This window comes from Cucurbita maxima, unplaced genomic scaffold (assembly GCF_002738345.1).
Source record: "Cucurbita maxima cultivar Rimu unplaced genomic scaffold, Cmax_1.0 Cma_Scf00010, whole genome shotgun sequence".
In the NCBI taxonomy this organism is placed as follows: domain Eukaryota; kingdom Viridiplantae; phylum Streptophyta; class Magnoliopsida; order Cucurbitales; family Cucurbitaceae; genus Cucurbita; species Cucurbita maxima.
Genome location: NW_019272026.1, coordinates 5,588,410 through 5,605,323, shown reverse-complemented (window position 1 = coordinate 5,605,323; position 16,914 = coordinate 5,588,410). Strand labels below are relative to the sequence as shown.

The 16,914-nt window shown below is 35.4% G+C and overlaps 1 protein-coding gene across 1 annotated transcript; it reads right to left on the bottom strand.

Moving 5' to 3' along the window:
* Positions 1-1,142: 1,142 nt before the first annotated feature.
* LOC111485610 (transportin MOS14-like) lies at positions 1,143-16,387 on the bottom strand. Its single transcript, XM_023132568.1, has 27 exons — positions 15,861-16,387; positions 14,400-14,477; positions 14,193-14,255; positions 12,819-12,866; positions 12,583-12,729; positions 11,904-12,035; positions 11,744-11,784; positions 9,374-9,465; positions 8,217-8,344; positions 7,049-7,124; positions 6,822-6,942; positions 6,586-6,685; positions 6,212-6,293; positions 5,864-5,946; positions 5,295-5,414; positions 4,814-4,865; positions 4,403-4,558; positions 3,777-3,900; positions 3,577-3,658; positions 3,410-3,498; positions 3,250-3,324; positions 3,112-3,166; positions 2,734-2,853; positions 2,559-2,651; positions 2,323-2,468; positions 1,980-2,157; positions 1,143-1,841 (listed from the first exon to the last, which is right to left on the bottom strand). The coding sequence occupies exons 1-27, from the start codon at positions 15,981-15,983 to the stop codon at positions 1,566-1,568; spliced, it is 2,880 nt and encodes a 959-aa protein (XP_022988336.1). The 5' UTR covers positions 15,984-16,387; the 3' UTR covers positions 1,143-1,565.
* Between the last annotated feature and the right edge of the window lie 527 nt (positions 16,388-16,914).

Below are 16,914 nucleotides of genomic sequence, written 5' to 3'. Positions count from 1 at the left end.
AAAAAAAAAAAAAAAAAACTGCAGATGAAAAGAGAAAAGATTACGAAATCGAAAAAGCGAGCGCGGGGGAAGATTGAAACTGGAACAGAATTAGAGTGCAGGCTCGGAGAAGAAGAAGAAGAAGAAGAGGAGGAGGAGGAGGAGGAGGAAGAAAGAGATGCAATTAGGAGGGAGAGAAACGAAGGGAATCTGAATAGGGAATTGATGTTTATTTGACCATAAATTTGCAGGTTGAAATTGATGAGGAAGGGTTGATATTGAAAAGCTTACGGATCGGACTTATTTTCTCGCTCATTTTCCCGGTAACCAAACACTAATTACTCTCTTGAATCAAATATTTATTAGGACAGATAATTGTTCAAATAGTCACGTGCAAGGCAAGGAGTTGAATATTATGTGGATCGGAATGCTATTGCTTGCCTGCGTTTTCGTATACCAAATATATATTCTTTTAATAATAAATATTTATACAAATATGAAGCTAATGCCAAAAAGTTAAACCCCAATTAAATTTATTAATTGTGGCGGCTCATTTTAGTAATGGAATTCACTTTTATATATATATATATATATATATATATATATATTATATTCAATTTTTTGAGTTTGTTACTTTAAAAAAGTTTATAATTAATTCTAAACAAAGATGTCGAAAATATGACCTATTATAACCCATGAAAAGCACCTTAGCTAAATAAATATTTTAAAAAATCTTGAAATTCCCAACTCCAAATTTTGAAAATTACAACTCTAAACTTTGAAGATCATAAATATTATACCTTCAAAATGTGAAAATTATAAAAAAGGTGAAGAGTAAGTAAAAATATATTTAAAATCCAAAAAGGTTAACAAACCCATGTTATTGTCAATAAATAAATGGTAAGGATTGACATTTTTTTAAAAAAATAAATAGATAAGAAAGAATCAAAATTTAATAGAATGAAATATAAAATGTCAAAATAAAAAAAGGGCTGCCTAATTTTTAAAAACTATATTTGACAGATTTTGTTGACTAAAATCTGTTGTTAAAGTATTCTGATATCCAAGAGTATATGCTTCTGATATATCCATAAAAGGCAAAAAAAAAAAAAAAAAAAAAAAAAAAAAAAAAAAAAAAAAAAAAAAAAAAAAAAAAAAAAAANCTTTGATTGTAATAAATTACAAGTGTGTGAAGCAAATTAAAACCCCCCAAAAAAAATGACATCCAAAGAGAGACGACATTGAAAAAGAAAACACTTCCCCATCCCACAGCTCATCACTAATACAAACATATGAGCACCACTAGTTTCTCATCACACCCCCACCCCCCACCCCCCATCCACCATTGAAGAAGATTTAAAAAAAAATGAACATTTCTCCCTAAAAATTGGAGACTGGTAATTGATACACCAAATGAAAAATAAGGGTAAAAAGAGAAGATGGAGATGAAGAAAAGAATAAAACCAACCGGCATTACACCTCAAGGCAGCAAACTATATGGAAGAAACAAGACGAGGCCGTTGCAAAATGGCCCTCCTCTTTGTAACACACACACCCTCCCTCTCCTCCCATTTTTTTCCTCACTATCATACAGGCCGTACATTCAGTTCAAGAGGCCTCAAAGCTCCTTGAACTATCTCCTGAACGTTCCTATTTCGTCGACATACGTCTGATAGCTCTTCTATTGGTACAGCAAGTGTATTTATGTCGCACCCTGAGGCTGCATCAGATAACGCTTTTAAAAATCTCGACCGCTCTTTTTCAGTAACAGCCGTTGCTGGAATCAATGAGACACTTTCCTTGGCCCATTCTAACGCTTGTGCTCTATAAGCTCGAGTTAACGCTAATAGCGTGTATGTCACCTGGGAAAATGGGATGGAATCATCAACATGTGATTCTTAACAGACAATGGAGAATGGCGATTAGAACTGTGACTAATACAGGTAGCTAGACATCGTCAATTCAACATGTAAGCAATTATCCACAGGAAAATAAAATACCGGCTCTAATCGAGAACTTGGCAGTGCCCCCGTCAAGGCTGCAATCAAAATTCGAAGGAGAACGGGACCTCGAGGTATAATAATTGCATCCCTTCTAGATATATACTGTTCACTTTTGCTTGAAGTTGCAAGATCAAAAACATCAGCCAAGAAGGTTAATATTGAATTTGAAGCTTCCCTGTAGAGAAAATGAAAAAGGGTCAATCGGTATGGATCACAACTACAGAAATGTAATTCAGAACAACACATCAACATAACAGATGATTATCATAGTATTTAGATAAAAGCCTTGACAATGAGGATCATCTTCATGAAAACAAAGGCTGGGAGATAAGTATAATACCTGTGCTGTACTGTGATTCCGATCATTGAACAGTCTATTAATGCTGGAAATACTGAAGATGGAATAAATAGTTGAGGGCAATAGCGTATGCATCTTGAAGCTAGAAGAAAGCAGTCATCGGCAATATCCGGCCTCACAGTAAATTCCTTCCAAACAAAAGCAGGGGGCAACCGTTTAGCAACTTAAATAGGGCCAAATTTGAGGAAGATAACATCTATAAGCTACCAGCAGCCTACCTGAATATTTGTGAGAAGACGAGTTGTGTGCATGAAAAGTGCTTCAATCAAATTTTGGAGATAGCTTGCGCAAGATGGGTCAGAACCAAAAATCTGCAAGGAAAATCAGCAGTTTAACAATTAAGTTAACACAAAAATCGAAATTTCATAGCAAAGAGAGATATATGGCCCAAACCTTTATAACTTCACTAGACAGATAAAGAAAGCAAGGCTGATGGTGTTGCTTATATAGACCTTGAATTTCTTCCAACATCGCTCCAATTGTTATTCCCATAAATCTACCGGAAGTTCTCACCTACAGAAAGTAAACTAGTAATATATTCAACGGAATAAATTGTTTCTTTGCACATAAATATTTCCAATCAATAAGTGCCTAAAAATACATGACAAATATTATCAGAATCATAGCCAATGCAGTCCAAGTAAAGCCAATACAATCCAAGTTAAACCAAGTCGGTCATTTTTAGTTTCATTATTTTCCAGCTGAGTTTTGACCCACGTATGCTTATAATAATGAGCCACAAAGGAAAAAAAAAAGGATCGGAGAACCTACAGCATATTTGCACGATCGGCAAAGAGATTCCATTGTCCGCATGTCCCAAGCACGGCTACAATCAAATCATTAAATATAACCAGCAAGAAATTTTGTAAGGAACATCATATGCAGTTAATGAAATTAAAGTATACTTACATGTCAAAGATGGCTTTAAAAAGTGGCCAAAGCCTCTGTATTGCATCTGCAACCGCTTCCGGGTGATTTACATATCTAAAGTTGATGCCGTTAATAGATTTAGAATATATCAAGAGTATTAGGAAGAAACAGAGATAGAAAGGTTGGACATTTATCAAACCTGAATATGTAAGCAAACCGATCAATATGGACTGTCAACTCATTAGAAGGCTTCTTATTCAATACTTCAAGGCCTTGATTGACAATTTCCTGATTATTAACACTGAAAGTTGTTATAATCTGTCAGGAGGATGAACTAATAGTCTGAAAGGGAAAAAAAAAACCAACCTGCAGAGGAGCGACAACAGGCAAGCACAATGCCTCCAGTGCTCTCTTAGCTTGATCGGGCACAAGTTCAGTGATAACCATGCTGCAGAGAGAGAGAGAGAGAGAGAGCGAGGGAGGGAGGGAGAGGGAGAAGTCAACCTTTATCCAAACTTACAATCCTGTTCAACCGATCATCTTCAAAACATTATCAAGACATTTACCTTAATGCTTCCACTAGGTGCAATGAGTCCTCAGCAGTCACCTTCAAACTACTTTCTCCATTGACCGTCATATTATATATATGAAAGAGACCATCCAAAAAACCACAAAGCTTTCTCCGGCAATCTACTTGTCATATAAATGAATTAATAAAATGGAATAGAAATGCCAAAGCTTGAGACAGTAAAAATTCAGGATCTTTTTCTGATTTTGAGGACTATGCAACTCAAAGGTATTCATCAAAGCTAAACAAAAAAGAAATCAATGGGAGTGGTTCTCATCCAATAACCATTAGTTGCATGGTAAAAAGGCAACCTTCAATCTCTCACCAGTGTATTTTAGGATATGGGAGCGGCAACCAAATAGAATAGTATTTCTAAAACCACAGCATGCTGACACTCGTTAAACGTATACAATTTCAAAATCAAAACCAAAATCTAAATGTGCAGACTGCTGAAAGAAAGTAAACAGTCTAAGTTATGAATTATCTTGACATGCCACTAGTGAATAAGCTGGTTTACAAAGATTACGCGTATAATTCAAAAATGAAACATAAATAGTCTTAAGTTTACTTGATCCAGAAAAATACAGAACTCAAAAGAAAGCAATTTGAAAAGAAACTTTATACCAGCACAAATATGTCTAAATGCTAGGGCTGCAGCAGCTGCAGAATCCTCGGATGTGCTCATTCCATTCATGAGGATATCAATTACTGAAGGTAGTATAGACTGCCCACTCGGTGATGCATCAAGCCACTTCGAGTATGCTCCAACAGTGTAGCACACTGAAAAGATTCAACCAGGCATAAATATTTATCTTCATAAACCAAGTTAGATATATGACGTACACTTGAATAAATAGATATCTACTATGAAATTGCAAAGACGTTGATACAAGTGGTAAGTAAGACTTGATCATGAAAAATAAGTCAAGAACAGTGTGTGAATGATCATCGAATAAATTGACGCCTTCATTGGAAATAAGAATATCATAATAGCATTTAATACACCATAAAAACCAACATATTGCATCCTGTTACCTGTCTGAAGTAGTTGGGCTTGCTTTAGAAGTTTTGGAAGTAAACCCATGACCTGAGACAGGAATGGAAAAGCCAAGTGCAATTCAAGAATGAGACATAAAACAGAAAACAGACTAAATTACAAGAGAATCGGCTGACAATAGGCAACGCAGAACATAAGAAAAACAAGAAGTCAACATGAACAACTTTCTAGCAAGAATATGAGATCACATTCTCCAAACACGGAGTATGATTTCTGTCGCAGCCTGCCACTATAGAGGCAAGAATGAGGGCGGTCCTTTTCATTTCTTTCATGAAACTCAGTTCCTCTTCAAAAGAAAAGAGGAGGAGGAAAATAATAATATGGTATTGCTCGACTATTTGGAGGAGAAACTTTATGAAGAAACTTTATGAAGAAGTATGTAATAGGAGAGGGTAAACTGCGTGAGATAATAAAATTGTCATCATTGTAGAGGCAGGACAAACTTGGAAGATATTTTACCTGGGGCATTATTTCGGCCTCACCAACTGAAACGTAATTTGATATAGCTTGGATGCAAAACAAAGCAGCCTCTGCTGGACGCCATTCACTTTGTGTGCTATTTCCACAGCTTGAAACAGCCTATGATGATATTTGAAAATGCACCAACCAAATGCAAAAATCAAAGTCTTTAAGAATCAAAGTTGCAAAACTTTACGTCAACCATTTTCACAAACAATCATTTGACCTTACAGCATTTGATGCTAATGAAACTTGTAAGATATAAAATAGGTGGCCACCATGACTTGAACCTATTTTCTTTGCCTTTATTATTTAAAGATCCTACTAAGCCAACCCAACCCATAGTGGTTTGGAAATTCTTTTCTTCTGACCCCTAATTTTCAGTTAGAATACCTACTAATATAATACAAAAGGCAGCTAAGGATACAAATAAAAGACATAAATAAATGTGAACAAGCAACTCAAAGGAAAAAAGATTACTGTCGAAAAAAAAAACATTTCTTTTACATGCTGCGCGATTAATTTATTTAGATGCAGAATAACTAATGAGATTCCAAGAAATACCACACCTCCACAAGCTTCACGTAAAGAAGTTTTAGAGACATATCACCTCCTAAAACCAATGCTGCATCAATTAAGACATCTGCAACAGCTGGATATAATTCAAATATTTCATTTTGTCAGTAACCACCTCACTGAATTACATGGAAAATGAGCACTGGGGAAACTGAGTTATTTAGCATTCTATATTAAATAAGAATTCCATAAGTCCCATTAGATATAATAAAAAAGATTTCCTGGTAAAACTGTAATGCAATAATATCTGCTAAAAATCAGCACTTAATAACAGAAACTGAATCACAAAGAAACTAGTCATGTTTGGTCGATTGTATTCAACAAACTAAGCAAGCCACTACCGTATCTAGTCTGCTTGAACTCCTTGAGGTCCTCATAAGAAAGGTCTTGATAGTCATTTGGGTATTGGACTCTGAAACTAACCTGTGAACACAATTTTTCTAGAGAATCAAGAACAAAATTTATGTATGCAGATATATATCATTCACTTGATAAATCCAACAAGCATATACAGCTGTAAATACTGGTTTTCTAGCATAAATATTGTCGGAAAAAAATAGGTACAAGCAGCAATTTTTTGTGGCAAAATGTCCGAGTAATAACAGTTATGGTACACTACAATGAAGGGAATGATATTGCATCAAGAGAAGCACTAAGAATTTTTCTGTTAAAAGTTCCGAATTTGGGTTGATAATCAAGAAAGTGGAAAATTTACCAAGGACACGAGTGATTCATAAACTGGACAAAATATTTGTAACCTCCTTTTCCTCTCAGCCTCAACGGAAGCATCATTGCCAAAAGAAATATATGCATCCCTGGAATATTAGAATTGCTGTAAGTAAAATTAACTTTAACAAATGGTCCAAAATGTTTGTTGTCTAAAAGAAACGTCGAAATGTTTGTTGTCTAGAAGAAAAAATAGTTGATATTACAGGGCCAAGAACAAATAACCTTTTGGTCAAGTTCAACTGAAGGCTATGCCAAAAGTTAAAGGTCATGGAGGCAATGTCGTATTCAGGGTGTGAAGTAACTTCTAGTAGGGCATGGACTATTAACATCGATTCATCAGAACCTAGAAAGTAGAACAAAAAATAATGAAAAGAAAAACAAATTAAAGAAAAGAATATCATGAATGTTATAGAATAATGAACCCTCAACTAGGTAACTAAATTCGTTACCAGTTGCAATCAATTCAACATATGAATCACCCATGTCAGCAAATAACCGAGCAATGGCCTTCACATCTTCTTCATCCTGAATGCAGAAATTAAGATACGAACAAGGTGAGTTGACAGTAGTAATAAATAAACTTCAGCAACCAGTAGCTACACATGGTTAGGAAACTAATGAAAATAAAGGAAGGGGCTAACATTTTAGAACGAGAAACAGGAAGCGCACTATTTTGTGATGAAAAATGGGTAATTGTATAATATATAGATCATAAAAACACCTGGAATTGATTACAAAGGAAAGAGAATTGGTAAATAAAGCATAATTTTTTCAAGCAATAGTCTCTTTTCATTAATACAATAAAAAGTTCTCTTGCTTTAAAACAGAAAAGAATTGGTAAATAAAGTTGAACTCTATTTCTGGCCGACAACTTCATTGTACAAAATACATAAAGAAAAGGCAAATTAAATTCAAAACCCAAAGGGGCATTACTGTTTCATTGAATTTCCTCCGATATGTAGATTATCCCATTTTCCACCTCGTGAGGTCACTCAAAGCAACCTTTGTTGTGTTGGACCCTGACACTTCTTTCTTAGTTCTCACAATGAAAATTGTGCTAGAACATAAATAAAAAAAATAAATCGTTCTAACTTCCTCAGCTGAATATATATGTTAAAAGTTAATTCCTAGAAATAAAATGTTAAACTGAAATGTTACTTATCTGCTCAGTAGAAGAGATTCATCGTATAACAATATAGAACTACAGAAAATCATGGAGACAACATGGAAGGAATTCGATACTAGAAAAGCATTATAGGTATAGACGAGGTGTCTGCCTTAATAGATAAAAAGCCAAACAAACCAAAACCGTAAAATTATAAATTTTCCACCATGATAAGAAATGCAGGAAAGAAGTACCCATTTCACATCAAAATAAAATGGAGAAGGAAATGAGAAAAGCATTTGTTGGTTAAAAACAGAGAACGCAGATATCATGATACAAAGTGCAGCAGGATCCGACAATGAGGCAGAGATGAGGAACAAAGCTAATGAACAAATTTCATTGGTCTCAATACTCTAATCGTCCTATATACCTTAGGGGCTTAGCATTTAAACCAGAAACTGGACACTCTCTCACACCAAAAAATAAAGAAACGAAAGATGGAGAATCAATACCTTTGAAGAATCTCTAAGTTGTGCCTTCAAATTCATAACTTGAGGGACAATTACTTGAATTAAGGGCATGTGCACTGGGAGGTCACTTAAGCTTCCAGCTGCTGAATAGTGTATCAGTTCAGAAATAACTGCAGAAGGGAAGCCAAAGAAAAAATTTATAATAATTATTTGAAGAACCAAAGAGATGATTTTGAGAATACAAACAAAAAGCTCACAAGTAACCGGGGGGAATGGGGCTCCAAACAAATAAACACGTAAAACACATGCAAAGGATCTAAATTAATTATATAAACAAAAACAAAATATAACAACAATACAAGGGAAACATGCTATTAGCAGACAGAGAAAGGTCTAGTTGAGTACGACTGAGGGGCCAAAAGATGCACACTTCACATGGATAGAAAAGAAACAAAGAACAAAATTTCATAAATGCATAGCTGGTCAAGACACTCATGGATATTAAAAAAAAAAAAACTATCCTTTTACATAGATGCTACTCATTGAATCAAGTTTTTAGAAATGCAATAATAGATATAAAAGGATAACATAAAGAAAGAAACAAAAACCAATTGAGCACCCAAAACTTCCAGTGCATCTCAACTGCTATACAAAAGGTAGGATACGCGAATTAATTTAGATGAGCAGCTCATAAGAAGGTAGTAGTTTTAAATCACATCCACCAATGTGACTATGTGGCTCAATAATCCTGCAATTCCGTTCATTTGTAGCTATTGAAGTTAGCTTTAGTTCCCCTCCCCCATTGATAGGAAGCAAAACATTTAGTTGATATGATGAAATTACAAAAAAGTGTGAAACCCCATCCAGAGAATTACAAAATCTATGCCAATCGGCTATAAGATAGCTGTTCATAGAAGACTACACTATATTCTCCAAGAGCAAACAAGCATATAAACATTAAACTAAGGAATAATAGCATTCCTACTACACCAAGCTTGCTAAGCATTTTTCTTTTATAAAATCACACGCATCTCAGTCCAGGGAAGGGTGATGGGACCAAAAACGCTACATTCGACTACTTGATTTGCACAAAAAAAAAATTAGCTCAGGAAATAGAGAAACAAATTTTAGATGTCGCAATATCGACTGAAGTTTACAACATAGGAACTAGAAACTTAGGGCACTTTCAAAAGCCATACCGTTTACAGATGCCTCTGAGAGAAGCTCGGAATTTAAACTTGCAAGAGCTGTGAGTACTAACGGATGTGATGCAAGCAAAGATCCTGGGATCCTGAAACCAGAAGCAGTTCAACTAAGCCATTAAATTGTAGGGTTTGACTTTCTTCCCTGACTACGACAAAAGAAGCAGATTCGGAAATCTAAATGACGATAATAGCTAACAGAACTTCTATTTTTTATCTTCATTGGAAACAAACAAATTTTAGTAGAAGAAAAAGGTAATACAAAGGGGTGGTGTAGGGGACAAGGCATCTCCAAAACAAAGGCGAAAGAGGTTAAGAATGTGTTTGATAGGACATTCATCATAAGAGTAAAATAATTGCATAAGACATTAATAAGATCCAATTTGAAGCAATTAACTAATTAGAACTTAGAGATAAACTATCGGTCATTAGAAGTCTTCAAAATGTCTTATATTCCCTTCAGTCTAAAGTTACAAGCAAAGGGCAAGCACCATGTGCTGGAAACCCAATAGCTTGCTCCAAAGCACACGGGCTTCTCTCAGGTTTACATGTTAGAATCCAATTCATCTAAGACAACAAAACAAATCAACATACCTTGAACATGTCCTAGACATGCTATACTTGCAGAAAAGGAAAAAAAAAAAAAAAAAAAAAATTGTTCATATTAGAGAAAATTATATTAAAAAGGATGAAGAACTGGGAGGACTAGGACTCATGAAGCTAAAAAGGTTACAATACATTTCTTTTATAGCCATATATTTTTTTTTTTTTTTTTTTTTTTGGGGGGGGGGGGGGGGGGGGGGGGGGGGGGGGGGGGGGGGGGGGGGGGGGGGGGGGGGGGGGGGGGGGGGGGGGGGGGGGGGGGGGGGGGGGGGGGGGGGGGGGGGGGGGGGGGGGGGGGGGGGGGGGGGGGGGGGGGGGGGGGGGAGACAATTTTATAGCCATACAAATAAAGGGAACATTATGAAAACTATTCATAAACGACAACCATGGAAACTAAAAACTTCACATGATCACCTCACTTCTTCCAAGTTCTCTTTGAAATAGCTCAAGACTATGGTACTTCAACTCTCTCAGTCTAGATAAACCCAAAATTGCTTCAACTACATTTTTCCTGAGAATTTTTTATTTCAACAATTAAAAGGGTGGGGATCAAACCAACAACCTTCAGGATGGTAATTGGTGTCTTACCACTAAGTCATGCTTGCATTAACTGCATTAATCCAGAGAATTGAGGACTCTTATCGAGAATAGGGCAATAAAGAGAGATGATATGGCTAGCAATACCAAGCAAGGTAGAACCATGTCGATCTTGAATAATTTGAATGATTTCCATCCAAGAAATTGAAAGAGAACACTCCAAAAATAAATGGACTGCACTGTTGCCACAAGAATTGCAAACAATACAATTGTTTGGTTGTAGATGGCAATTAAGGTGTCTCTCTCGAACTTTGTCATTAGTGCTGAGCCCCCTTTAATGATGGTCCATTTAGAAACAAAAAACAAAAAACAAAAAAGAAACTTCGATAAACACCCACGAACAAATTCATGACTCTCAACCAATCTTCCAAATCTGATCAGAAAAGTTCCTCGGAATGTTTCAAGACACCAAAGGTTTTTGATAATATCCCTGCAGTTTCTACCAAATCTTCTTTAGAACTACAGGATAGCAAAGATTTGTGTAATTCAGGGATAATTGAGGGTCAAGGGCCCAAACATCATTCCAGGAGCTAACTCTTGCTTGAACCCACCCTAAGAGTGGTATTTCTTTTTGCAAAATCATTCAAGTCTCGTAATGGGTTTCCAGCGCCCTTTAGGATACTTTTATATTTGATTTAAGAGAACCAACCACTGGGTTGTTTACCATGAGACCACTGTACTTGATGCTACAAAAAACTTCCTCCCAATGGGAATCTCCAATACCACTTGAGAAATGAGGCTTCGCTCCTTCGAGCTATGTTCCAAAAACACAGACCAGTACATTCAATCTGTTCAGCTACTTCCTCCCAGTTAACTAGGTCATTCTATTTAAAATTAGGTTATTCTAGATTATTTTGTTGATAACGAATTATTTATTTTGCATAAACTTCATACAACTCTGAAATCAATTATTGGAGCAACAAATGAGATCCCTAACCCAATTCCATATGCAATCCCAGAATCAAAGCGGCAAGTCTTTGTGATTTGCTTTCACTCTTCTTCATGATACAAGAAACTGATCTAAAATATAACCACATCATACTTCGAATTCACATACCCACATGTAGCACCATATACACATTTAAAAATAAATGAACTTCATTCCTAACTATCTTTTGTGCTATCTAATATATTATGTAGAAATAGTGACGTCAAGAACAGGCATACCCATGCTTTAATCGAAGCCAAGAAGCAAATGCCTCGAGCACCTGAAACATCCATAAAACCCAAGCGAATAAAAAAATTGAGGAACTTCTGTTTGAGTACGAAGACATAATAACCAAACTTCAGATATAGGACACAATTCTTATGATTAAAAAAGTCCCACCTGCTCCTTCAGCTCATTAATATTCAAACAAGCTGTCAAGATATTAAGGGTAACTTCCATTTGGGATGTGAGTTCCTTTTCAAATTGACGGCGTCTATCCGGGCGAGCTGCGATCTTGTAATTGTAAACTTCCTGTTGATGGGTGCCGAAGAAACATTGGAACATGCCACGAAACAAAAACTAACCATTTTGGGAATTATGATATACACACATAAAAGTACCTAAAAGTCCTTCAAAACTTTAATGTTTGTTCAGAGAAAGATATTGAATATTCCAGCTGATGCCCTAATAGCTGGAATTGTCTCATAATATTCTAGCATATGAAACCATCTGTGTCATAGTAATCAAATAATCTAAAACCACTGACCAATAAAAGTTCAAGGTTTTAATTCTCCATACTCTATAAAATCAATAGCCTTTTATGCTACTGATACGTGACATCCAATAGAAAATTTGATATAATCAAAGGTTCAAGCATTTCATTCAGTTAGCTTTCATAATTCATGTAATTGCTTGCCCCTATTGGATAATTATGTGATAATCAGCACAAGTTGTATACTTTAGTGGACATTTCAATCCAAGTATATTAAAATTTTCAAGCCCCCAAAATTGAAAATGCATTTTCTTCCAGCATGGTGAAATATAGTTAATGTGCCTTTCAATATCAATGAAGAAATACCTCGGGCAAAACTGTCAGTAGCTCCAAAAATCCTGGTACATACTCTGGATGTGAGTTCATCTCATTCCTGAGCCAATTTACAATACCACCTTCTCCCCAATCATCAGCAGGAACATGTACTGCTAATGCAGCCACTGCTATGCTAATCTATGAAACCAAAATTGACCCTGAATCTTTCCTTCCGATTAGAGGGGAAAATCATTCAATAATCTTGTGAACTTTCGGAAGGAAAATACCTGAGTTCGGACTTTAGGTGGGCCCTTGTGAAATTTTCTTAATAAATTCTGCATATAAAATTAGTAGAACACAAATGTAATAGGTCAAATTACATATTTTAAACAAAAAAAAAAAAAAAAAAACTTTCAGAAAACTTAAATCCCATTGGAACTGTAATGCAAAACGGTTATCATTGCCTGTGACCCACACCAAAAAAAAAAAAGTGTTATATAACTAACTTTGTTATTTCCACGAAACGAACATACTAACAGATAGAATTGCAAAAATGAAAGAATGAGGCCTCCTCTCAAATCCACGTCAAAGAATTACAAGAGCACAACTGAGAGAACACACGAATAATGATGTCACGAATTACCCAAAACGTCCTACTGATTATGGGAAAATTTCATTTTCATCAACAAAGGTCTCTCCCAAGATGATTTAAATGTTATTAAATTAAGCTAGAGGTTTTTATAATAATCATTCTTAATTTAAAGGTTACCAATGAAGCTAAAGGCCACATTGGCAAAACCTTTTGGTGTTTTATGAAGCAAAAGCATAGAGTAGCCCCCAATCACAATGTATAACTGGAAATCATTCGAATAAGATTATTAAGACCCAACTCCATTTAACCGAAAAAAGTCCTTGCATCCAACAAGTGAAATCTAAATATGTTTGTTAACCAGTGGGGAAAAAATAATAACAAAAACCCAGATTGGTGACAAAAAAAGGTTATCAAGATCAACGTTGGCTAGCAACATACACCTGTCTGCAAATGTAATGATAAGTGGGTTTTTTTCTATATGTATGCATATCTGATACTAGCTTTCTTGTAAATCGTTTTAAATAGGCCTCCAAATTACATAAATATATGCCAAAATAAGTTCTTTCAAGATATTAAAGTGAGGATTTAAAAGAGAAACAGCCACCCATATCAGTAGTACACAGCCTCAATCCTTTACCACTAGTGAGCACTCTAATCTAAATTTGAGAAACAGCCACGTAATGTTAAGAGATTTTTAAATTTGTATCAAGTAGTGGCATATATATCACGTGCATGATGCAAGTTCCATCAGTTGCAGATTAAGTGATAGTACTATAAAGAATAGTTTTATAACAGGAAAAAAGTCCATGGCTACAAATGATTTGAGGATGTAGTAGGAAGTCAAAAAAATTATTTGTTGTCATGGTAAATCAGTGTCAGACCAATAGATATATGATCAGATGTTCAAGTATTAAAAATTCCATATCTAAAAGAAAGCAAAGCCACACCTTGAAACAGAAAAGGCGACCAAGATCAACGGGTTGAAAAATATTATGGCATCGCACCATATATTTTGCACAATTATAATGATGGTGATTGAGAGCTTAGCTACTTAATAAGAGATTCTTACATTTAATGAGTCACGCAAGGGCCTAAAAGCTTCTGAAGGCAGTTCTTCAAAATCTCTCTGTACCTGGATTGGATAAATAGTAGACTAGAACTCAGAGAATTGATTGTGGTGCATTTAACCGACCTTTATTTCATTACCAAGGAACTCATATACAGATAACTAATAACCAATATTCAGTAATTAACAATGACAATCAAAGAAAGATACCTTGCTTCGTAGTGTTTGAGAGCAAAAGATCAAAGTTTCCAAATTGCTGGTGGGTTCATGAAGCAAATTATCAGCAACCTATTAGAATAAAGACCGTTAACTTTCCTAAATAAAGATGTGAATAATATTCATAAGGCTGCTGCAAAGGGCAGCAACTGCTAGTATCAAATGAAGAGTACTTATGACAGATCCTAAGTATAAGAATCAATGCTATATTGAATCTAACAAGATCAAATTTGAGGAGAAAAGGCAGCTAACAAAAATTTCGTAAATTATCAGCAACCTAAAAGAATAAAGACCGTTAACTTTCCTAAATAAAGATGTGACTAATATTCATAAGGCCGATGCATAGGGGAGTGACTGCTCATATAGAATGAAGGGTACTTATGACAGATCTTTAGTATGAGAACCAATGTTATTTTGAATCGAACAAGATCAAATTTGAGGAGAACAGGCAGCTAACAAAAATTTGAGGTATTGGAGGACATAAAATAAATATTCATGTCTGTCAAATATGATTCTATTAAAATGAATGAAGCAGAGATTTTGCTTTGTTACAGCCTACAAGGACTTCTCCTTCAACATCTTTAAAAGAAAATGCAAATCTCATCATTAAGATACACCCTTTACTAGTACATTTTAGTGGATCTACACTTGAAACCATACCCAAATGTGAACCTGTCCAAATCCAATCTAAGTTATTCCTGGAAATTAGTCCATGCTACAGTTGTTACTGAAAGCGAACAGCAATTGAATTCTTTCCTACCTCTATCCTCAATAATTAGACAGAGACAATAAAGTGAATTGGATACTTGGAAAGTGCAATTGCAATACATGTGCTTTGTTGCATGAGCTCCAGAAAATTGAAATTATAACATCCTCAATGGCGTCTTTTATGGAATGGCATACCACTGCATTCATTCTACGAGTTTTTTACCATTTTCAGGCGTGAACTCTGTTCATATTAAATTGTTCATAATTTCTATTCAGAAATCAATCAAAATCTGTATGTCGAATTCCCAGTTTCGTTCTCTCTCCCCCCCCAAAAAAAAAAAAAAACTTTCAGACCAAATGACATTTTGGGGGGGGTGGGGAGTCGCATTCTTAAGTCTGATGGGGAGTTACTTTTGCCAACGTACTCCGCAGGCAAGTGGAGTTGAACAGAAAAAAGGAAATAAGAGAACTTCCAAAGTGAATGATTAATAGCAGAAAATGGGAAGAAAAAAAAAAAAAAAGTATACATCCCTTAAACAGAATTTACTCCCTGACGCGTAGAAGCATTGTGTACGATAACTAAAACCCCCCAACTCTACTTCTTCAATAGAATTAGGCGAGATATAAACAAAAGAACACTAAGCCAATCATCAAAGTCGCAAATCACAAAGTCCANTCAGCCACTTTTTCCAATCGAGCAAGTGAAATCTATTGCCCAAAAAGCAATGAAGTGATTGAAACCAATACCTGCCAGGCATCAAGAGTGCGCTGGAAGTCTTGAAGCCACCGATCGGCCTGCATACGGAAGGCATCGTCAGGGTGATGGTACAGTGCGTTTAGGGCTTCCTTCACTGTGTTCTGAAGCTCCATGCTTGACCCAAGAACCAGTCCGAACCGCAGCTCAAGCTCTTCAAATACTTCGCCTGTTAATCCGTCTCAGTGTTTTGTCGATTATTTTTATTGCTCTTCTTCTTCTTCTTCCCTCTTCTATTTGACACAGAAGCTTTGGTTTTTCTCTCTCTTCTCTTTCTATTTTTTTGGCGCCCCCTGTGGAGCTCTTCTGAGGAGAGAGGATTGGGATTGGGTACCTGGGAAGGGCCCTTCCGGTTCGATCAGCCTCCGGGTAGAAGCCAGTATCTCAGCCGTCTGATCTCCCGTTTACCCTTCAGTCAACGGCTCCACCATTAGGTACACAACGAATGCCGTAGAGAATCTATGACACGTGGCGTCCGACTGGATCTATTCCTGCATCCGGGACCCACTGCTATTGAAATCTCCTTGAAGTATTTTAAATTTTTTGAAAAATATATATGCGATCATTTTTTCTTAATGGAAGAAGAAAATTTCTTTTTTTTTGGTCCCAGGCAGCCCAATTATAATCTATAGTGTTGCGGTATGACCTTTGCCTTTTTTTATTATTGGTTTAAGCGTCACGCGACAGTATTGAATTATTAATACTTTATAATATAATTAATATTTGGATACCTTATTCACATCGCAATAATTGAATTAACCGGTCTAATAAATAACAATAGTGATTTTTTTTTAAATTCAATTGTCTTTTTTTTTTCAAGTACAAATATATGAATTTTATTAATACTTTAACTAATTAAATTATATTCAATTAAACGATCATAAACCCAGTAAATTATATCTCTCATTTCTTTTTATAACTTTATAATTTTATTATATTTAAGAAGATATAGTATAACTAAATAATAAAATAAAATAAAAAAGTATATCATATTTCGATGTTTGCTGGTACATATTCAATGATGAACTTAACGTAAACCTTTAAATT

Coding starts and splice junctions, on each gene's coding strand:
- LOC111485610 (XM_023132568.1), bottom strand. CDS start 15,983: ATGGAGCTTCAGAACACAGTGAAGGAAGCCCTAAACGCACTGTACCAT. Junction 12,730..12,818: donor CACCTAAAGTCCGAACTCAG/GTATTTTCCTTC, acceptor TTGGTTTCATAG/ATTAGCATAGCAGTGGCTGC. Junction 5,947..6,211: donor GTTCAAGCAGACTAGATACG/GTAGTGGCTTGC, acceptor AATTATATCCAG/CTGTTGCAGATGTCTTAATT.